Source organism: Pelobates fuscus, chromosome 7, assembly GCF_036172605.1.
Source record: "Pelobates fuscus isolate aPelFus1 chromosome 7, aPelFus1.pri, whole genome shotgun sequence".
NCBI lineage: Eukaryota > Metazoa > Chordata > Amphibia > Anura > Pelobatidae > Pelobates > Pelobates fuscus.
Genome location: NC_086323.1, coordinates 88,156,794 through 88,181,588, shown reverse-complemented (window position 1 = coordinate 88,181,588; position 24,795 = coordinate 88,156,794). Strand labels below are relative to the sequence as shown.

General features: G+C 44.5%; 1 protein-coding gene across 1 annotated transcript in view; it reads right to left on the bottom strand.

The window, feature by feature from the left end:
- Positions 1-24,795, bottom strand: part of LOC134568709 (calcium-activated chloride channel regulator 1-like) — a 103,470-nt gene that overhangs the window by 5,541 nt on the left and 73,134 nt on the right. The window contains exons 9-11 of the mRNA XM_063427361.1: positions 15,950-16,056; positions 14,695-14,916; positions 13,037-13,307 (exon numbers count right to left, since the gene is read on the bottom strand). Coding sequence (XP_063283431.1) covers positions 13,037-13,307; positions 14,695-14,916; positions 15,950-16,056 — 600 coding nt within the window. The remainder of the gene's footprint in view (positions 1-13,036; positions 13,308-14,694; positions 14,917-15,949; positions 16,057-24,795) is intronic.

Here is a 24,795-nt window from a genome sequence, read left to right as displayed (position 1 = left end):
GCCTAGGGGCTTCTCGAAAAAATGGGTAGAAGACTGTAGAAGAGTCAGATTTGGTACGCCTTGTAATTGAAAAGGTCACCCCGTCCGGGGAAAAGGAGAAGGCGTTAACATCGAAAGCCCTAACGTCGGAGACCCGACGAAAAGACACCAAACATAACAGAAGCGCAAATTTGGCCGACAGTTGTCGTAGAGGAAGATCCTGATTTTCCGGCCAAGACTGAATGAAATCCAAGACCCGATGAACGTCCCAGAGCGATGTATATTTAGGAGCCGGGGGGCGCGACAGTCTGATCCCTCTCAACAGCCTACATACCAAAGGATCCTGTCCAATCGGCGTCCCTAGGAGAGGGACATGAGCCGCCGAGATGGCCGACCTGGCCACGTTCACTGAGCGATAAGATTTACCCTGGACAAACAGGTGTGAAAGGAAATTCAGAACGCTGGGGACAGGTGCTGTAAAGGGATCGACACTCCGTTCCACGCACCAGCGACACCAAACGTTCCAGGCGGATAAATAACATCTTCTCGTGCCCGGGGCCCACGAGTCCCATAGGAGGTCCCTAGCCGATTCCGATAGGTCCTCGACCCTCCAGGAGCCCCGGAAAGAGTCCAAGCCACCAAACGGAGATGGCCCTCCAGAACGAGGGGGTGATGATTGCCTTGAGTGTCTGACAGGAGTGTCGGCAGTGCCGGGAGAAGGAGCGGATGTTGACAAGACAGCTCCAACAGTTCCGGGAACCAGGCCTGGCCCTGCCACAGAGGTGCCAGCAATACTAACGACACTCGTTGACGTCGTAGCTGAAGTAGTACCCTGGGTATCATAGTGAAGGGCGGAAAAGCATAGGCTCCCAGTGACGGCCAGTCTTGAAGGAAGGCGTCCACCGCCGTGCACGTCGGGTCCGGGAGCCAGCTGAAGTACCTCGGGACCTGGAAGTTCGTTCTGGATGCGAACAGGTCCACCGTGAAAGGGCCCCTCCGTCGCGCCACCTCGAGGAAGACTTGCCGATGCAGTCGCCAGTCGCTGGCATCTCTCCAGTGTCTGGAGAACCAGTCTGCCGTCAGGTTCGATACTCCTGGAAGATACTCCGCCTGGAGGGTGATATTGCGCTGAAGGCAAAAGTTGTATATCTCCTTCGTGACTTCCGTCAGGGCTTGAGAACGTGCCCCCCCCAGGCGGTTGATATACTGCACCGCCGAGATATTGTCCATCCTCAGGAGGATGCAGCAATCCGACAGGTGGCCCGCAAGGCTGCGTATAGCAAACGACCCCGCTATCATCTCCAGGCAGTTGATGTGGTATCCTGCCTCCGTGTTCGACCAGGGGCCTCCTGTGGAGGCAGTCGCACAGGTCGCACCCCAGCCCCACAAGCTCGCGTCCGATTCTAGGACAAAGTCTGGGGTCAGCCCGAAAATCGCCTTGCCGTTCCAGGCCGACATGTGTAACAGCCACCACCGGAGCTCGGTCTTGACTTCCTGAGTGAGGGATATTCGCTGGTCGTAAGAGGGCGTCCGGCGTAGGAAGCGCGCCTTCAGGCGCTGCATGGCCCTGTAGTGAAGGGGGCCCGGGTAGATGGCTTGGATAGAGGCGGACAGGAGACCCACTATTCGCGCCAGAACCCTGAGAGGAATCGTGACCTGGCGTAGAATCCTTCGAATCTCTTTCCGAATGGCCGTGATCTTCGTCTGGGGAAGTCGTAGGATGCACTGAACCGCATCGATCTCGAAACCCAGAAACTGAACCACCTGCGTTGGTGACAGGGCTGACTTCTCCCGGTTGACCACAAATCCCAGGGATTCGAACAAGGAGACCGTGAAGGCCGTCTGAGATTTCAGCCTGGAGGCGTCCTCGCAGAAGAGAAGCAAGTCGTCCAGGTATATCAGGCAACGAATGCCCCTGGAACGTAGGCATGCGGTCACCGGTTTCAGCAGCTTGGTGAAACACCACGGAGCCGAGCTGAGGCCGAAGGGAAGGCAGGTGAACTGGCAAGGCCTTCCTTCCCAAACGAAACGTAGAAAACGACGATGCTCCGTCGCCACCGGAACGGACAGGTATGCGTCCTTCAGATCCAGGCGAGTGAACCAATCTCCTTGATGCAAGAGGTCCCGTAGTAGATGGATGCCTTCCATCTTGAAGTGGTGGTAAGAAACGAAGGCGTTGAGACTCCTCAGGTTTATAACCGGTCGGAATTCTCCAGACTTCTTCTTGACCAGAAAAATCGAGCTGAAGAAACCGCCGTCGTCCGGAGCCCACTGAACCGCCCCTTTGTCGAAGAGGGTTCGTATCTCGGCGTCCACCAAGGCCTTTGATTCCCTCGACGATACCGGCATCCGGGGGAGGGATTCCTGAACAGGAGGGGAATGGAAGTCTATGACGTAACCCCGGACCGTTTGGAGGATCCATGCGTCCGAGGAGATGTCTTTCCACCTGTCGAGACAAAAACTTAAACGGCCGGCATGCAAATACCTGTGGTAAACATGTGGTGTCATGTGTCTCACCTGATGGCATTCTGCCCCGACCACGGGCGCGGTTACCTCTGCCGCGGTCCGACCTCCAGGAGGCGAAGGACCCCGGGCGGTAGCTGGGGAAGAAGGATGGAGAGCGGGATCCTCGTTGGCCCGAAGGCCAGAAGCGGCTGGAGGCACGACCCCGCTGCCTACCAGCCCTGCCAAAAACACGTGTAGAGTGGGAACGAAACACCCTCTTTATCGAAGTCTGCGCCTTATTCAGGGTGGTGTAGAGGTTAACATGCCTCTGGAGCTCCTTGATGAAGGGTTCGCCAAATAAAAGGCCCTTGGCCAACGGGCCCAACTCCTTGGAACCCAGCTCCGACAATTTGCCGTCCATGCGCATGAGGACTGCTCTTCTCCGTTCCGTGCACAGGGCCGAGTTGGAGTTGCCCAGCAGGCAAACAGAGCGCAATGCCCAATCCCTGATGGCAGTAGCGTCCAGGGGTGAGCCCTGAGTGACGGCCTCATCCGCCATGGCCAGGATCCGCGACAGCGGTCCGAGCACGTCCAGCACTTTATCCTGTGCGAGGCGGAGGTTGCGCTCGACCCCTTTCTTGGGGTCGCGACCAGTCCGGGTCAAGTAGGTGGAGACCATCGGATCAAATTCGGGTGTTACAGCGACCTTGTATGGCAAGGTAGGTCTCGGGCATTCAGCCCTCAGCCTCTTTCGAACTGCCCAGCAAGAGCTCCCTTCTCCGCCCGGCGGACACACGCGGTCCGCGGATCGGGGCGGCCGCGAGGTGCGGCCACGTGGTGAAAGTTCCGGTCGGCGGGAGAGCGCTCAGAAACGAGCGCCCCGCGACAGGAGCTGAGGGGAAAAAACCTCACGGACCGCTGGAGACGTACTCCGCGGTCCCGGTGCTCGGGGGGATCGGAGGAGGCAGAACGGGCCAGCCTCCAGAAACCCCCGAGCAGGGAAAAAAGTGTGACACCAAAGGGGGGAAGAAAGGGGACAGTGAGAGAAACGGGGATAGAGATCCCCAGAGGGATATAACACCAGAATGAAAGGGAGTCCCCAGATCTTAAATGGACAGAACAGTAAAATACATAAAATACATAAACCACATCAAGTACATAAACCCACAATAAAAGTACATGAAGTAAGTATAATATCCAATAATAAACTCAAAGCCACCAACTAAAAAGCAGGAGGCAGTGGTACTCTGACCTGTTACTGATGCGGAGCAGTAAAGAAAGAGGAAATGGAATGCTGGGAAGGGAGTTATATGGTCTCCTTACTATTTTCTGATTGGTTGTTTAACTCTCTGTGTTTTTTACTGCTGTGGAGTTCTAGTAAAGAGAGACTTAAGCAAATATGAAGCCTCTTGTCATGTTATAAAATTATTGGATTTACTGAACTATAATATGCATCTTTGTGGCAAATGTGGATTGAGAAATATTGCCAATAAAGGATTCTGTAAATGCTGTAAAACATAAATGCACGCCCCACCCGTGTAAAAAATGAAAGCAACTAAGTTAAAAATTGTATTAAAAACAGAAATAAATAACAAGTATAACCCCACACATTCAATATCATAACATTTTTAATGAAAATTCATTGTTAAGTGGAAGTGTGATGGAGAACGTCGAGGGTGGAAGCAGAAGAATTGAGCATATTCCTCACGTAGTGCAGTAGAACCAGACAAAAAAAATTGAAAAACAGGTGAAAGGTACATCTGGATTTGAAAGCTAGAAGTAATTAACATCTGCTTCTGGAACTAGATTAAATATTTAAATGCTATCTAAAGTGTATATTGCAATGTACCTGCTCTCAATCACCCTCCTTTACAATCGTTATTCTACAAAATGTACATATATGCTATGTGTCCCTCTAGTTGGCTGCTCATTCAAAGCATTTAGTATTCTTTCACATTTTTATAAAATATGTTCAGAAAGGAGGAGATATTCAATGGGTTAAAATGGGTTCATATGAGCTTTGTATGCTAGCACTTTTTTCTGTCTTCCAGGAAAGGAAGATGAATAGGTATGACTAAAACATCTTTAAAAGAAGTGAGAAACATTAAAAAAAAAAATCTTTTGCTGGATCAATTAATCATCTAGTGTGAGTTAGAGCTGAAATGTCTGATGCTTGTACTTATAAAGAACTTGAAGGGACACTCCAGGCAACCAAACCACTTCTGCCCATTGGAGTGGTCTGGGTGCCAACTGCCACTACCCTTAACCCTGCAAGTGTAATTATTGCAGTTTTTTATAAACTGCAATAATTACCTTGCAGGGTTAACTCCACCTCTAGTGGCTGTTTACTACTGTCTACTAGACAGCCACTAGAGGGCACTTCCTGGATTATAGCACAGATTTTCTGTGCTAGAGAGTCGCTGGACATCTTCACGCTGTGTGAGGACCTCCAGCGTCGCTCAATTTCCCATAGGAAAGCATTGAAAAGCATTTTCAATGCTTTCCTATGGAGAGCTCTAATACGCATGCGCGGCATGGCGGGTGGGATCAGTCTCGCCCACCGGCTGACATAATGAAGAGGAGGAGTGGCGGCGACCCACAATCACCACCGAGGGACATCGGCAGGGGTCTCAGGTAAGTGACTGAATGGGTTTTCACCCCTTCAGCAACCGGGGATTGGGAGGTGGGAGGGAGAGAGGACCTGCAGTGCCAGGAAAACAGATTGTTTTCCTGGCACTGGAGAGTCCCTTTAAAGGGAGTCCTTTATCCAAACACATTGCTGAAATTCAAATATTTTATTTATTTATTTCTCAAATATTTTACCAGGAAGGATACATTGATATTTCTCTCATTTTAATATCTGGAGATGATTTGACTTCATAAAGGAAGATCCTCTGTTTCTAAACTATACTTTGAAGGACAACCAGATTCCATGATAAGCAGACGAAATGGATGCTTTTCAATATGTGAAAAGAGTGTCTGCTACTACTGACACTCAATTCCTTTCTCAATGTTTGCTGTTTAGTTTCCATGCAGTCAATCTCAGTGCCGTGATGCTTAGATTGAAAATTACTCCCTGAGATATTAAGTTTTGGACCAATAGAAGTTCCCAAGGTTGATCTAGCAAAAAGTGCTTTAGAAGGGGAAACAATGGCTCCTTGGTCAAAATGGAATGATTGCAATTATTTGAGGGTAGTTCTTTCAGATTTCCTTCAAGACACAAGGAAACATATTGATGTAAGGAAAAACATATCCTACATTGAGATTCCATATTTGTGTCAGGGCATCTCTTGCCTACACACTTTTGGCTTAAACAGGCAAGAAAAGAACTGGATTGCTTGAGTATGTTTGTTGGTGGCCATACGGTAAATTTCAGGATGACTCTACTTGTGATTCATCTTCAATTCCCCTGGGTACTCCTGAGACTGGCTGAGATAACTATTGCCACAATATTTTGTTTGCTGGGTAAGTATACTGCTTCTAGACTTTCTAGACTTTTATGTTATTCTTTGCCCAATTCATCAAAGCGTTAAACTTATGAAGAAGGAGTATTTTTGTTGCTCCCTGATGATTTTATGTACTGTACTTTTGTCTATATGAATGCTAATACATTAAGGTTGTATCCATTTCCCAAAGTGAATCAGAGCCTTGAAGTCTGCAATCAATTCTATATCTAAATTTAGCCTGCACTTGAGTCGACACCCAGATGTTTCTTCCACAACTTCTCCATGCATTATATCATGGCGGATCCCTTAAAGAACACTATAGTCACCAAAAAGGACACTATAGTTTAATAAAGCAGTTTTTGTGTATAGATCACACCTCTTCCATTTCACTGCTCAATTCTCTGCCCTTTAAGGGTTACATTATTTTTTATTCTGTTTTTGTAGTCCTAGCCACCTCCCTTGACTGTGACTGACACAGCCTGCATGAACAAAAATTGCTTAATTTTCAATCGAATGTACCGTATATACTCGAGTATAAGCCGAGTTTTTCAGCACATTTTTTGTGCTGAAAAACCCCAACTCGGCTTATACTCGAGTCAATAGTCTGTATTATGGCAATTTGCATTGCCATAATACAGACTGGGGCTGCAGAGATGTTACTTACCTCTCCTGCGGCTCCTGTCAGCTCTCTCCTCCTCCGCGCCGTCCGTTCAGCACCTCGGTCAGCTCCCAGTGTAAGTCTCGCGAGAGCCGCGGCTCTCGCGAGATTTACAGTGTGAGCTGACAGAAGAGCTGACCGGACGGCGCGGAGGAGGAGAGAGCTGACAGGAGCTGCAGGAGAGGTAAGTAACATCTCTGAAAGCCCCCCTCTCCCCCCCACTGAACTGCCAATGCTGGACCACCAGGAAAGGAGAGCCCCCCTCCCTGCCATGTATCAAGCAGGGAGGGGGGACGAAAAAAAATATATAATAATAATAAAAAAAATATAAAAAATATTAAAATAATTAAAAATAAAAGAAAATTGCCCATCCCCGACCAAGGCTCTGCAACACACACACACACACACACACATAATGCACTCATACACACATACTGCACTCATACACGCACACTGCACTCATACACACACTGCACTCATACACACACTGCACTCATACACACACTGCACTCATATACACACACTGCACTCATATACACACACTGCACTCATACACACACACTGCACTCATACGCACACACTGCACTCATACACACACTGCATTCACACGCACACGCTGCACTCATACACACACGCTGCACTCATACACACACGCTGCACTCATACACACACACTGCAAAATAAATATTCAATTAATATATTTTTTTTAGGATCTAATTTCATTTAGAAATTTACCAGTAGCTGCTGCATTTCCCACCCTAGTCTTATACTCGAGTCAATGAGTTTTCCCAGTTTTTTGGGGTAAAATTAGGGGCCTCGGCTTATATTCGGGTCGGCTTATACTCGAGTATATATGGTAACTTACTTTAAAAGTTTTTATCTCCGGCTCTGTAAAGTGAACTTTAATTACATAGAGGAGGCATGAGCATAAGATAAAATTTAAATTAAACATTATATAAAATAAAGGAAGTGTAAGAATTAGATGACAATTGATAGGAAGTGTTTAGGAAAGCTGGGTAAGTCACATGCAGGGAGCTGTGCCTAGGACTGCAAAATCAAAGTGATTTAGCCCTATATGACCAACAATTGAGCAGTAAGATTGCAGGGGGATGATCTGTGCACCAAAACTGCTTTATTAAGCTAAAGTTGTTTTGGTGACTATAGTGTCCCTGTCATGTTTTTTAAATTCTGGATTCTAAAAAGAGGACTTTAGGAGGATTGAGTGCAAATTCAATTCTTGTTTAATAATGTCTAATGCCCACTGGTCTTGGATGTTCTTGGCCCTGATATAAATATAAGTGTATAGTTTTGCTACTACTTTTTTCACCGGGCCTGTGTTGCTTTAGAATTTCTTTTAACTAGTTTCAGTTCTTTCATTCTTATTCACCTTGCTATTCGACAACTGTCCATATTTTCAGTTTGTTGACCTCTTGTATTGTGTTTCAGGTCTACAAGATCTGATTTCTCAAAAGAGGTGAATATTTCTAGGTCTTCTGTCTCTCCATGAAGCCCATGTACTCCTGAACTTCCTCTAGAGTGGGAGGAAGGCTTTTTTAGTCTTCTCCACCCTTCTGAATTGCCTCATCGAGAGGTTTGCCAAACAATAAGTCCCCTTGAAAGGTAAGAGAACATAGACATTACTTGGTGGCATAGTCTGCACCCCAAGAGTGTACGCATAGGGCACACCTGGATGAGACAGTGAGCACAATTCCTATGGAGAAAGACTAGCAAACCTTTGGAAACAAAGTCTGTGGCAAAGTATTTAGCTGCTTGAATAATGATTCTCTATGCACTCCATTCAGGATGACTTCTTCCAAATACTTCGCCTAGACCTTTATTGCTCTAGAAACAATAGTATGAGTGAATGAGGAAGCAAGCCTGCATCCAAGGCTATTAATGTTTTATTCATGGGGTTTCTGACCGTAGTAATGCTGTCTATAGGTACAGTTGATGTTTTGCCTAATCTATCCACAGATGCATCTACATTGGGAGTGTTAATTTTTGAATAAGAATTTGTATCTAATGCAATTTAAAGATTGACTCTGCAAGGATTTTTGCCGCCTTAGGCAAAAAAAAATTTGCCGCCCCCCCATATGTCCAGCCCACCATGTGACATCACAATGCCCCGCCCATATGCTCTGCCATATGGGCCAACGCCAGTCTTCACAAAGTGTCTTATCTGAAAAGACAGTGTGTTTACATTAAAAAGCCTACAGGCACAGGCTATATACACCAGAACCACTACATTATGCTGTAGTGCTTCTGGTGACTATAGTATCCATTTAATGTGAGGTAAATTAGAGATTAGTGCCACTAATAATGTATTGGATTGCCTACTTACCACCAGATGAGGACAAGAGGCTGATGATGGGCTCAGTCTGGCTCCACAGGTCTGGTGTAGAAGAGGCTCTCTGGAGACTGTTTTTAACAGTGCTCACAACAATTAACGAACAGGAAGCAGCTCCATTTTTTAGGGCCCCTTACACAGCTCAAGGTCTGGGCCCCCAGGGGGCATACGCCTACAATGCCCACCCATAAATCCACCTACATGGCCCATCCATGAGTTGGGGATGTTTTATGTATGCAATTTGTGTAAGGGATGTAGTGTGTTTATAGGGGATGTAGTGTGTGTTTGCGTGTAAGGAATGCATTGTATGTTTCTGTGTGTGTGTGTGTGTGTGTGTAAGGGGTGCAAGGTTTGTTTCTGTGTATGTAATTGAATGCAGTGTGTGTCTGTAAGGGGTGCATTAATTATGTAAGAGAACGTAAGGGATGAATTGTGTGTTTCGGGTGTGTCTGTGTGTGAGTAGGAATGCATTGTATGTTTCTGTGTGTGTATGTGGGGGGGGTGCATTGTGTATGTGTGTAGTGTAAAAGAGAGGGTTTGTGGGGTAGGATAGGGACTGAGATGGGAACAGCTTTCTTTTTTAAAAAAAATCATAGTGCTCTCCCCTCAATTATTGATTTCCCCTTCCCTTCTGTCCCTCCGTGTTCTCCCCTTCTGTCACTTAGTGCTCTCCCTTGGCCCCCTGTCCCTCTGCAGTCCCCCTTGGTGGTCTTCTCACTCCCCCCTCCCCCTTAGTGGTCCTCCCTCTCCCAAACCCCTTAGTGGTCCTCCCTCTCCCAAACCCCTTAGTAAACCTTCCCCTACTCCCCCCACCCCCTTAGTGGTAATCACCCTCCTCCCCTCTCCTTAGTAGTCCTCCCTCCTTACCCCCCTTTGGTGGTCCTTCCACCCCTTAGTGGTCCTTATCCCCCCCTCCCCTAGTGGTCCTTATCCCCCCCAACCTCCCATAGTGGTCCTTATCCCCCCTCCCTCCCTCCCCTAGTGGTCCTTATCCCCCCTCCCCTAGTGGTCCTTATCCCCCCTCCCCTAGTGGTCCTTATCCCCCCTCCCCTAGTGGTCCTTATCCCCCCTCCCCTAGTGGTCCTTATCCCCCCTCCCTCCCATAGTGCTCCTTATCCCCCCCTCCCATAGTGCTCCTTATCCCCCCCCTCCCATAGTGGTCCTTATCCCCCCCATCCCTCCCCTAGTGGTCCTTATCCCCCCCTCCCTCCCCTAGTGGTCCTTATACCCCCCATCCCTCCCCTAGTGGTCCTTATACCCCCCCTCCCCTAGTGGTCCTTATACCCCCCCTCCCCTAGTGGTCCTTATACCCCCCCTCCCTTAGTGGTCCTTATACCCCCCCTCCTCCTCCCTTAGTGGTCCTTATACCCTCCCCTCCTCCTCCCTTAGTGGTCCTTATACCCCCCCTCCTCCTTTAGTGGTCCTTAACCCCCTCCCCCCCACCTTAGTGGTCCTTATACCCCCCTCCTCCTTTAGTGGTCCTTATACCCCCCCCCCTCCTCCCTTAGTGGTCCTTCAACCCCCCCCCTCCTCCCTTAGTGGTCCTTATACCCCCCCTCCTCCCTTAGTGGTCCTTAAACCCCCTCCCCCCCCCCCCCTTTAGTGGTCCTTACCCTCCCCTCCTGCCCATGTAGCGTGGCCGGGCGGCGCGGAACGCGGGACAGGAACCTTTGTTTCCTGTACCCGGCCGCCGGCGGAATGACAGGAAATGCTCACTGAGAGACCGGCAGGAGGGAGCTACATGGAGAGACCGGCAGGAGGGAGCGCTCTGCGCTTCCCTCCTGCCGGTCATAAACCCGGCCGCCCTCCATGCAGCAGTGCTGCGCCGCCTGGGGCTTGCTAAAGCGCTCAGGCGGCGCAGCATGAGGAGGCGCAGCGGGGACAGGGATCCGGCGCCCCCTAGTAAGTTGCGCCCTAGGCGGCTGCCTAGGTCGCCTTACAGGTGGCGCCGGCCCTGACTCTATTAGTGAATTACATACAGTTCCAATACTAGTGGCATAAAGACCATCTCACAGATTGACCCTAGGTTTATCATCATGTAATCTATCGCCTGTATAAATGATCTGAAAAATTTAACAGAAAGAATAATTGTAAAAAAACTAAAGTTTTAAAATGTAAACAACTCTCCAAGTTATGTTTTTAAGAACTGTTTGGCATCTGAAAACTTAATTCACCAAGACCATTAGGATCTGTAGATGCACTTTACTGCATAACATTTTCATAGATGTCTCTGTAAGATGTTCTTTTTCTGAACATTTAAAATCATAATATTGAAATACTATATTTTCCTCAACTCTTCTATATTAAGTTGATTACATAGTTACATAGTTGTCTAGGTTAAAACAAATACTAAAACTAAAATCAAATACTAAAAAGTTGAACTGTGAAGCCCATTATTTTATGCTGTTGATCCAAAAGAAGGCAAAAAAAAACAATAAATTGTAGCCATTTCCAACTATGCCACAAAAAGGGCACTCAGATTTCTCCTTGGATCAACAACCTGCTTACATATACAGTGGGACCTCGGTTTACAAACGCCTCAGTTAACATAATTTTCGGTTTACAAATGAAAATCGATTGAAAATAATGCCTCGGTTTACAATTTTTTTTCGCAATACTAAGCAAGTTTCCCCAGGATGCATTGCACGTGGGAGGTTTATAGCACAGCCCCCTGCATGCTGGAGCCTGTGGGTAACACGTGGCGTCGAGTGTGGAGGTGTTGGAGCGGCTTTTGCATCGAGTTTTGGAGCCATTCTGGATATTGTTTTCAGTTGTTTTGGGACTTTTTGGTGCATTTGTCAAGCTGTGGAAAGGTAGGGAGGGAGCTGAGCTTCGTCATTTGCTTGCCTTTTATTGTGTCTTCTGCATTGTGGGTTGGTTTCCATGCCAGCTCATTTTGACTTTTTTCTGACCTCCAGAATGGATTAATTGGTTTTCAATGCATTCCTATGGGAAACCGCGTTTCGGTTAACAAATGTTTTGCAATAAGAAACATCCCGGAGAACGCATTAAATTCGTAAACCGAGGTCCCACTGTATATTAATTATATCCTTGAGCATTTTGTTTATGCAAAAATGCATCCAAGCTTGTAAGGTAATATAGCTAAGCACTTCATATAAAGCTCAAGGAATGCCAATCTACAGGATTTTTTTCTCTTTCTGAAATGTTTTATTATATATGTAACTATAACCTTTAACATTTTATTTTTCTGCAGATTTATTTGGCCCTAATTCATTAGTGGCAATAATACTGCAGGAGTACGATGTAAAGTGATTGTATTCAAGTAACTTTGGATGCTATATGTTTTATTGCTAGTCATAATGCAAAACTGGTGAGGGCTGAGACACACCCTTTACCTGCAAAAGACCTTAACATATTTTGGAATCAATTCATGCAATATTTTGGTTTACCACCAGGCGCTTTTATTTTTCTGCCAAGAAATTAAAAATGGCAACATCTAGGACGGTATTGCCATGTGCTTCTGTAGCATGTCACATAATAATAAGGAAGTTGCAACCACCTCCAGGAAAGGTCATTTTCTACTAAGACTTTTGATTGGTTACCAGAGACCTTCCCCTGAATGTACAGAGCCCAACCCTCTCCTTATTTAAGATGAAGATGAGGCTGTTCTCTGGGCTGTGCAGGCACTGTGCTGCTCATCTGGAGGTGTCATTGACTATGTAGAGTCCAAATGCCTATTATTGTGCCTGATATCTCAGACTGGGCTGTTGAAACAACAAAGCTAAGTAAAAATGATTATGCACTGGTAACTGTTTGTTATCTCTATTATATCATTTTGTGTTAAATATCTGAATGATATTCTGTCTTGATTATATGCAACATTAGTCTTATTTTTTGTCATTATTTAATGTGTAATTGTTAATTAAGATTTGTCATAATTTATTTAAACCACTGTGTGTACCTTCACTCCAAATCAAGAATATATGTTACATGATCATCTAAAATGCCTTTTATATGTTTTAACGCTTATTATATAAAATAGTGTTAGTGTACAGACTAAAAGTTAATATTCTTATTTTGTTATAGTTAATACATTGATAAAAATAAATAAATTCAAGGAAATAGTTCAGCAAAGGAAGAATCTGTAGGCTATTTGTCTCAATGTCTTATTAACCAATTCCAAAATATTGCTTCCATTACCTGCTCCATTATCCAAAAGTTGTAGGCTCTCCGAAGTTCCATATTCTCCCTCCATAATCACTGTAACATTTAATCCTGTTAGAGGTAAAAGCCCCAGCTTCACTGTTGCATAGGCAATTATTGGTTCAGGATACACATATATATCCTTACTCATGTGGACATTTACAGCCAACGGGGGGACATTTTCATCTGTTGCCGTGGATGTCACAATTACACCAAATGCTTGACTTGAACTGTTATTATTGCAAATGTCGTACTGCCATAATCCTCTCTTGAGAAAAAAAAAATAGAATATTATTTCATATTTAAAACCTGTGAAAACAGGGGGCTGCACTCACCTGAACATGCATAAATGGGGTGCTGCTGAGGCCAATTCAAACAATACACAAGATCCAGCCCATTCTCTCACCCACTAAACAGCAACTTCAAAGCTCACAGATTTTATTATTATTTTTAAAAACACCTAATCTAGGCAAACATTGCATAAGCCTGCCACAATGTCAATATACCCCATTTTTGGGAGGTCCTACTCTAACCACCTAATGTCTGCCCTTATGAAATTAACCCTCTTACTGGGGGAAAAAATTCCATCCGGGGCTCTCTGCAGCTCACAATCTGTGAGCTTTGAAGTTGCTGAGTGCACTGGATCTTGTGTATTGTATGTATTGGCCCCAGCTGCACCCCATTTATGTATGTTCAGGTGAGTGCAGACCCCTGTTTTCATATATATATATTTGGAAGGCTAGGTCAACTCCTTGGTTTTCCACCCTTCCGTCACAGGTGCCTCATCGGAGGGCCCTATTTAGCCTTGTACTGCAGAGAGCCCCAGATGGAATTTTTGTTCCCCAAGAAAGTGGGTTAATCTCATAAGAGCCGACATTAGGTTGTTGGAGTAGGTCCTGCCAAAAATGGGGTACATTGACGTTGTGGCAGGCTTATGCAATGTATGATCATCAAATAATCCCCCATTATTTTTGCCTAAATTAAGTGGTTTTTTTTTTTTTTTTTTTTAAACTAATAAAATCTGTGAGCTTTGAAGTTGCTGTTTGGTGGATGAGTGAGTGTGCTGGATCTTGTGTATTATATTCAAAACCAGGAAATATAAGAACCTTTTCTGATTCTCTAATAAATAATTATGCAAACTTTGTTCTTGCATCATCTTAATATGAAATAAAAGAGCATCAAAGTAAAATATAAACTAAAATATATATGCAATTAATCAAGATAAACTGTCCTTATTTAAAAATAATAAAAATTTGGAGACAATTACTAAATTAAAGGTTGTTTGTTTGTTTTTTTATAAATGCGGTATGGTTCCTTCTTTCGTCCACTTTCATGATAAGGGTGCACTGTCCTGTTAAACAAGCTTCTTTTACATCAGCACAGGTAAATGCATGCGTGTGATATATTCTTGAATTTAGTAGTCATTGGGATTGGGAGTGTTTTAATTTGCAATCGCATCTACTCTCTAGCACCAGTCACTGAATAAGGAATGTTAGAGCAAACAGCTGTGTTTTGTGTTTTTTTATTGTACTATGCTTCTAGCAACAATACCCTTTGTGTAACATTACGACTTCTACATATTCTTGAACGTTTTTTTACTTATTCTTACAAAATAAATAGTTTTTTTTCTTTTAAAGGATTACAGTATATATTACCTCTGCTGTTCCAGGAATTTCAAGCCTGGATGAATTTGATGATGCATCATTGATGAATTCTGTCTCAGTGTATATTTTTTTGTATGGATCTTTCAAACTGATAGTTGGAACTGAAATTTGCCAAATAACAAAAAAGAGAGTAGAATTTCCAATTGTGTTATCGATGAATACAGTGCCACTCAAACACTCTTGAGGCTGAATAATTGCACTGGCACTTTCAAGCTGTTGAATAAAGAATTTAAATAAAGACAGATTTGTGATCAGATAGGTATTTGTTTAAGGCATCCACACATGGTATGACATTATTCTGTAAGCAGCTACACTGTTTAATCACAACGTTAAAACCACCTGCCTAATATTGTGTAGGTTCCCCCCATGCTGCCAAAACAGCACTGATGTATCGAGGCATAGACTCCCCAAGACGGTGAAAAACATAATTTATCAGACCAAGCAACCTTCTTCCATTGCTCCATGGTTCACTTCTAATGCTCACGTCTCCATTGAAGTTGCTTTTGGAGGGGGACGGTGGTCATTATGGGCACTCTGACTGTTCTGCACCTACACAGCCAAATACACAGCAAACAGCAATGCATTGTGTGTTCTGATACCTTTCTATCATGGACAGCATTGTGTTTTTCTGCAATTCGAGCTATAGTAACTCTTCTGTGTGACTGGAATGACAGATTAGCTTTTGCTCCCCACATGCATCAATGAGCTGTGGGTGACCATGACCCTAATGTCTGTTCACTGGTTGTCGTTCCTTGCACCACTTTTGTTAGATTCTAACCACTGCATACCACAAACCACCCCATAAGACTTGCTATTTTGAAGATGCTCTGACCCAGCTGTTTAGCCATCACCATTTTTCTTGTCAAAGTCACTCAGATTTTTTTTACTTCCCAATTTTTGCTGATTCCAACTTATTAAATTCAAAAACTGCCTGTATACTTGAGCCTAATATATCCCACCCCTTGACAGGTACCATTGTAACAATGGTACCTGTCAAGGGGTAAGATATATTAGGCAGCGAGTATACAGGCAGTTTTTAAATTTCATAAGTTGGATGCTATTTACTTCACCTGTTAGTGCTTTTAATATAGTGGCTAAAAGGATACAATATTGAATATTTCTAAAAATAAAAACAGAACTAAAGTTCCTAGAGATGGTTTACTATTTTGATCAGGTGTGATACAACTTGTAATTAAAAAAGAAAATAATTCCCTTTTTACGACAAATGTAATGTGTCATACTTTACCTGAACTGTATGTTGTAGACCATCTTCATTTCTATTGCATATTTCATAATAAGCATCTATTAAATCATTAGATTCTAATTTATCTGATGCAAAATAACGACTTCCGCCTGCAAAAAAAAAAAAATTGTTTATGAAATAAAATATGGTTTTGATTTAATGAACAATAATTAGTAAGCAAGTGAAAAAAGAGACACTCTAGGCACTATAACCACTTCATGTCATTGAAGTAGTTTTAGTGCTTGGAGTCTCCTAGCATCCGTTAGTTAAGTCTTAAACTTACATGTTAGCCTGAGCTTTGATAGGAGTTCTGGAGTACCAGCTTACCAAATTGACCAATCACAAGCACTCATTGTTGGTATGAAATTATATGGCTAAGTTTTTGCCATACCTCCAGTTCAGTATGACTGCAGGTGCCATGGATCCTCATTCAATGTGAAACCATTCAAAATTACTTACCACTGAATGAAGGGGCCTCGCCAGGGGACAGTAGGTACTGTTGGCACTTCAGTGAAATAAAGTGGTCATAATGCCTAATGTGTCTGTTTTTAAATATGAATAAATAAATGATTGGCCCATAATCTTGCACTTACAGAGAATTGCCAGAATGGTTACTGTGACAGCTAAATACTAATACATTTTGAGAAAAACAGTCCTTCTTAATGCAAAGAAAGGGAAAATGTGCCATCATGCAAACAAACATCTTTCTCAAGAGATTTTACAAATGATAGTGGTTTTTTTTTCTGTAGACAGAGGGAAATTATAACAAGAAGACATTGGAAGGAAAATTTACATTTTTTTTTTTTACACACAAATGTGCAGAATGCCAAAAAGCAAATTATCTGCAGACATAAAGTAAAACAAACATAGAACTAGCAGTATTGCAGACGCCGCTCGTTTATTATGTTTTATATTGCACTCACAAAAATGTACACAGTAGAGGGTGTATCTCCCAAACAAGCATATTATCTCAGCAATTTCCACATTTTCCTTTTGAAAATTCCTCATGTGCATAAATATAAAAAGTAAAATAGGACATAGTGTGCACATTTAAAAAAATATTGCAACATTAAAAAATGAAAACATTTACAGGTTATATCCATGGTTCTCTACATCCTGCCAAATTTTCAAGGACGGAGTGCAATAAAATAATATATATATATTTTTTTTAAATGGGTAAAACCGTATTCATTTAATCCATTATGCTCAGACCTTGTCTGGAGGGGGGGGGGGGGGGGGGGAATCACCAATAAAACACCTACAACAAAATACAAATTAATACAATAACCCTCCTTTGGACCAGCATTCTTTTTTGCTCTTAAGTTGGCCTATTATCCAATCAAAATGTCCCTGATCCCTGTTCACAGCTCCATTCGCATTACAAGCTCAGTTTCATGCCGGCCACACAAACTTGAAAGGCATCATCAGCTTTGTGCATTATCCCACACAAGAAGTCAGGGCCGCCACCAGAAATTTTGGGGCCCCTAACTCAGCTCAGGGTCTGGGTCCCATGGGGCCCGCCTCCAAATACCGCTCACTGGGTCCACACACAGACACAAACGCACACACTGATACATACTAACAGACACACATACTGAAACAGACATACACGCATACAGGCATACATACTAACACATACACACAGGCATACATAGTGACAGACAGACACACATACATACAGACACCGACATACATACATACATACACACACACACACACACATTCATACATACAGACACTGACATCCATACACACATACATTCATAATGGCATACAGACATACAGACTGACATACATGCATATATACAGACATACTGACAGACATACATGCATACAGACATCCATACACACATACACACAGACCTACGTTCATAATAATATGCAGACATACATTCATACTGACATACAGACATACATATATACATATATAATGACATACAGACATACATATACACATACATAGACATACATACAGACATACATGCATACAGACATACATGTATGCATACAGACATACACAAACATACATAGACAGACATACATACGTAGACATGCATGCATGCAGTCAGACAGACATAGACATACACACAGACATGCATCCAGACATACATACATACAGACAGACATACATACATAGACATACACACAGACATACATACATACACACATAGACATACGGACAGACATACATGCATGCAGACAGACAGACATACATACACAGACAGACATACATACACATACATGCATCCAGACACACAGACATACATGCATACAGACAGACATACATACATAGACATACATGCATACAGACATGCAGACATACATACATACACATACATGCATCCAGACACACAGACATAGACATACAGACAGACATGCATGCATCCAGACAGACATACATACATACATAGACATACATGCATAGAGACATACACATACAGACAGACAGACATACATTCAGACAGACATACATACACAGACATGCATACAGACACACATACATACATACACATACATGCATACAGACACACAGACATGCATACAGACACACAGACATGCATACAGACACACACATACATGCATACAGACACAGACATGCATACAGACAGACAGACATACACAAACATGCATACAGACACACAGATAGACAGACATACACACACATACATGCATACAGACACACAGACATACATACATACAGACACACACACATACATACACATACATGCATACATACAGACAGACATACACATACATGCATACAGACAGACATACATACATACATACATACATACATGCACACACACAGCTCATTTTCCAGCCACCCTCCTCTTACCTTTTCTTTGCAGGAGGGCGGCTGGGGATGATGGGAGTCGGCGCTGCTCCCTCTTCATTGCCGGGCTCTCCCTCTTTACGGCTGGGCGGGCGGGCGCGCTCCTCCCGCGCGGAGTGAGCTGGGAGGAAGTGAGCACTTCCTCCCAGCAGCACTTGCGGCTGCTTTTTTTTTTTTTTTAAAGGGGCCCGGTCGCGCTATACAACGGCCATAGCGCTGACCGGGCCCCTCAAGGAGGGGGCTCATCGGGTGGCCCTACGTGTGTGAGCCACCCGATGGGCCCCACATGTGGGGCCCGGGCCGCCGGGCCCCCCAGGGCCGCCGGGCCCATGACAACTGTTATGGTTGTCATGCCCTGATGGCGGCCCTGCAAGAAGTGACAACTTTATCATTGTAGATTAAGTTCCATCATATTCTTATATAAAAAGACAGAAATAAAGATATCCCAAGTTAAGAAATAGACCCAAATGACCCTGATATATAGCAGATCACCTATATCTACCTTATATAACTAGCTAAAAGAAGAAAAACTACCACTACAAGAGGACATAATCTTAAATTAGAGGGGCAAATGTTTAAAAATATCAGGAAGTATTACTTTACTGAGAGGGTAGTGGATGCATGGAATAGCCTTCCAGCTGAAGTGGTAGAGGTTAACACAGTGAGAGAGTTTAAACATGGGTGGGATAGGCATAAGGCTATCTTAGACTTAAGATTCTATGATTCTAGCTAAATCAGTTAGGTGTACTTCTTTGCTTTGGTTTTGTTGTGGAATTTACTATGCAGAGACTGGGGGTGGACCCGAGCCCAAAAGAGCTCAGGGGCACCAAGAAAGATTCTATGAGTCTACTCTTTGTGGACTGAAAATAAAAAACACCTTTATTATAGGGTACAAATTCCCCAAAAGAAGTAAAGGAAACTTATAAATAATGCTAACACATCTAATAAATTAGTGGGAGGTGGTAATATGTACATCAGAGAAAGGAGTGAGCAATTGAATCTTACACTGTCCACTGCTTGAAACCGTATAGTCAGGGGTTTCTTTTAAGTGTAAATGTGGTTAGTGTAGAAGATAGGTAATAATCACGGCTTTAGCGGTCTATAAGGCCTTTGGAAGAGATAAGAACAAAATAGTATCCCTTATGAGTAGACCTGTTAACTTAGTCGCTAGTAGGATTGATACAGATAGACATTGAAGCCTTAGACAGAGTATCAATTATATCCAAAACTAGCAAGTCTTGTGTTATAGATTGCTATTGCTTTTAAATACTGAGCTTCACCACAGTGCCTGAGATGAGCTTGTCTATGTAAGGGGTTAAATGCCCAAAATGGCTTAGTATATTGTTTTCCAGAAAAATAATGGAGATGCTATTGCTTCTATTGAGGAGCCACTAAGTTTCACTCTAGTATCTAAAAAAAGCTATCCATATAAGGAGCTAAATGCCCCCAAGTGGTTAATATATCGCTTATATAGATCTTAGAGAGCTCATTCAGAAATAATGATCTTTTATTCTGCAGAGCTTTAGAACTTGTGATCTCTCCAAGTGATTCTGTAGCAAAGCTTAAGAAAACTGATATTCATGCTATTGCTTCTATTGAAAAGCCACTAAGTTCCACTCTAGTATCTAAAAAAAGCTATCCATATAAGGAGCTAAATGCCCCCAAGTGGTTAGTATATCGCTTATATATATATATCGCTTATCTATATAAAGGATCTATATAAGCGATATACTAACCACTTGGGGGCATTTAGCTCCTTATATGGATAGCTTTTTTTAGATACTAGAGTGAAACTTAGTGGCTCCTCAATAGAAGCAATAGCATCTCCAATATTTTTCTGGAAAACAATATACTAAGCCATTTTGGGCATTTAACCCCTTACATAGACAAGCTCATCTCAGGCACTGTGGTGAAGCTCAGTATTTAAAAGCAATAGCAATCTATAACACAAGACTTGCTAGTTTTGGATATAATTGATACTCTGTCTAAGGCTTCAATGTCTATCTGTATCAATCCTACTAGCGACTAAGTTAACAGGTCTACTCATAAGGGATACTATTTTGTTCTTATCTCTTCCAAAGGCCTTATAGACCGCTAAAGCCGTGATTATTACCTATCTTCTACACTAACCACATTTACACTTAAAAGAAACCCCTGACTATACGGTTTCAAGCAGTGGACAGTGTAAGATTCAATTGCTCACTCCTTTCTCTGATGTACATATTACCACCTCCCACTAATTTATTAGATGTGTTAGCATTATTTATAAGTGTAGCGGATTGGTACCGGGCTGTCCCACGACATGTATGAGAATAAGTGTATTTGGTCATATGGCTGGTTTAATGTGTATGTACATGTATAGAAAGCATGGTATCCGGGTATAATGACAGTTAAATGTATGTAAAGAATTGTATTCCTCTAGTTGTTCGGTAGAATCATTCAAATAAAACAAGGGAATGAAACTACCGAACAACCAGACCACCCAGGAATGAGTGTGCCTCCAATTACCGTTTGCAACAATGTTGCAAACAGGTAATTGGCAATCAGTGCAGTGTGGTCTTTGTCCTCTGGGTGGCCGCCATTCGGGAAACAAACACGTGGCGGCGGCCATCTTAAACTACCGAACAGCGGTGTTTTGCCGTCGAGCGTCTGGAACTAAAATCGGACACTTGACTAGGCAAACACCGCTGAGACCTCCATACTTCCAGAAATTCGTATGGAAACTACCGAATGACCCGCCGTTCGGTAGAAAGAGCCCCATAAACAAGGGAATTCATTCAAACCCTCTCCAGGCTCTATAACACAGGCAATTCGCCTGTTTTCATTCCCTTGTTTGTGACCGACCGCAGGGCCAAAATGCATGGAACTGTTTTCGGATACTTTACCCATGCGGTCGGTCAAATCTTTGGAACCCCATATCTCACGAACCATTCATCCGAATGGGCTAATTTTTAAGTATGTTGGTCCCCCAGAATAGAGCTATCTGGGGATGTTGGATTTGTGGATGTACCCCAAGTATTTAGGGTACATCCAAAACTCGGGGGAAACTGTGTACACAATAAGGGGATTATGATGCTAGAGGAGGGGAGGAGATCTGTGGGAGGTTACTACTTAGAGATTGGATAATGTCTTAAGTGATAGAACCTCCTCCCTTGCATGGGAGAGGGCTTTATAAGGAACTGTGGAATAAAGCTTGTCAGTCTACTCCTGAAACTGTGTGTCGTCCAGTTATTGGGATTGCGATGGGGATACTGCTGTATTACTTTACCTGCTGGAAACCTTGCCTATGGACTTAACATCACCTTGTTCCTGAACCTCACTGGAATCTCTAGTGGAGAATAGCTGTGCAAGATCGGCTCTCCGCTACATTGGTTGGCAGCGCTGGGATCCAAACTCACAGAGGAACAAGCGTAAATGGAGTACGGATGGAGATTGATTTTTCTGCGCTAAAACGCTCCACGCTAAAGGACCTCCTAGAGGCAAGGGGTATACAAGCCAGCAATAAGAAGAAAGCAGTACTTGTTACAGAACTCATGGCAGAGTACAGAATGGAGGGCGATTCAGTTCCGGCACAGAGGGAGCCGGGAGGAACACCACAAGGATCGGAATTCCAGAGGCAGGTTCAGTTCAGGCTATCCTTTTATGGGGAAAACCCCCCAACAGAAATTGTTACCAGGACAATGGCCGAGGTACAAGAATTCATCCTAAGGACACAGGCACCAGAACAAAGCTCTGCAATTAATGTGCCACAGGAAGGTAAGCCTAAAATACCATACCAGGCTTTTAAAACATATGTGGAGGCAGAGGAAGATATAGACGCTTTCCTGCAAGACTTTGAAAGACTGTGTGCACTGCATAAAATTAACGCAGAGGACTGGGTACCTATTTTGGCCGGAAGGTTAACCGGGAGGGCAGCAGAGGCATATCGGACTGTACCTAATGACGAAATAAGGAATTACAGTAAAGTGAAAGAAATTATACTCGCCAGGTATGCTATAACACCCGAGGCATACCGGCGGAGGTTCCGGGATCTAAAGAAAACAGAGAAGGACTCGCACGCAGAGTGGGCATGCCGATTACAGGGGGCAGCGCTCGGGTGGGTGCAAGCTAGCAAGGCACGTTCTATGGAGGATGTAATACAAATGTTGCTGATGGAGCAGTTCTATGAGGGAGTAACCAATGAGGTCCAGGAATGGGTAAGGGACAGAAACCCTACTTCCCTTACCGAGGCGGCTAGGAAAGCGGATGACTACCTGGATGCACGCAGGTCACAAAAACCTGCAGCTCCAAAAGCAACCTTTAAAACATTCTGGGGAAACAACTACACCCCAGCTCCACCGAGACCGCTACCACCACCTCCACCACCCGCTGCACAGCCCCGGTTCCGACAACCCACCGCTGGCCCCTGTCATCACTGCCAGAAGTGGGGACATTATAAAAGGGAATGCCCACAGCTACGGGACCGTTCCACCTGGATTCGTCCAGGCCCACCTCCACCCAGGGCGGCCGCAGCCCACCACTACCAGGACCTAGTCACCACCCCATATGGTTCCGCAGTCCCCATTACTACTGTGGAACAATGGGAGGTACTGCACGAGGCAGATCCGGTCCAGGCCAATGTGGATAATCTACGGCACCATCGACAGACGGTATATCTGAATGGTACAGCAGTCCGGGGATTACGAGATTCGGGAGCCACCATCACTTTGGTACAGAGCCACCTGATTTCAGATCAGGCAAAACTGAACAAAACTGTTGCCGTCCGGGTAGCTGGGGGAGCAGTGTACCGGCTACCTACAGCAAGGGTACATTTACATTGGGGAGCGGGGGCAGGGGAAGTGGAGGTGGGGTTGATGCCACATTTACCGGCGGAGGTTTTATTGGGGAACGATCTGGGGAGGCTCACTTCTGCTTTTGAGCCCCAGTCACCCACCACAGGAGAGGTCAACCCTGTAGTCACCCGACAACAGGCCCGCACCCAGGACCACAACACACTGCCGGAGGTCCAGGTAAGCAACCCTACCCCCCCTCTAGAATGTGTCCCCTGGGCTCCACCTAATGAATTTGTAGCTGAAGTCGCAACAGACCCCACGCTTCAGGTGTATAGGGACAAGGTTGGCACGGGTTCCCCCGGGGCGGAGGGAGAGAAGTTTATCTGGGATAAACAACTTTTATACAGGGAAACAACCAAACAGATTACGGGGTTAGACCCGATAGCGAGGAGACAATTAGTGGTACCACAGCGGTACCGGGCTGAATTACTCCGGATAGCGCATGATATTCCGCTATCCGGACATCTAGGGGTTAGTCGCACCAGGTACAGACTAACCCAGAGTTTCTTCTGGCCAGGGATTAGCCAGGAAGTACGCAGATATTGCACGACTTGCGATACCTGCCAGAGAGTGGGAAAAAGGGGGGATCGCAGGAAGGCTAAACTTCACCCCTTACCCATAATAGAGGAACCTTTTAGCCGAATAGCGGTGGATCTGATAGGCCCCCTCAATAAAGTTAGCCCGTCAGGAAAACGGTATATTTTAACGGTCGTAGATTATGCCACCAGGTATCCAGAAGCAGTGGCTCTGACCAACATCCACGCTGAGACGGTCGCGGATGCCCTCATGCGGATATTCTCCCGGATGGGATTACCCAGGGAGATTATCTCGGATCAGGGTACCCAGTTTACCGCAGAATTCACCCAACACCTCTGGAGGATCTGTGGCATTAAGCCTATTATCAGCGCCCCTTACCACCCCCAGACGAACGGGCTCTGCGAACGATTCAATGGTACCTTGAAGCAGATGCTCCGAACCTTCGCAGAGACCCACAAGGACTGGGAACGATTCCTGCCGCACCTCCTATTTGCATACCGGGAGGTGCCGCAGGAATCCACAGGGTTCTCCCCGTTTGAATTATTGTTTGGAAGGAGGGTCCGAGGCCCATTGGATCTTATTAGAGAGCATTGGGAGGGAGACCGGAGCACAGATGGCACTCCCATCCTACCATATGTGTTGGCCTT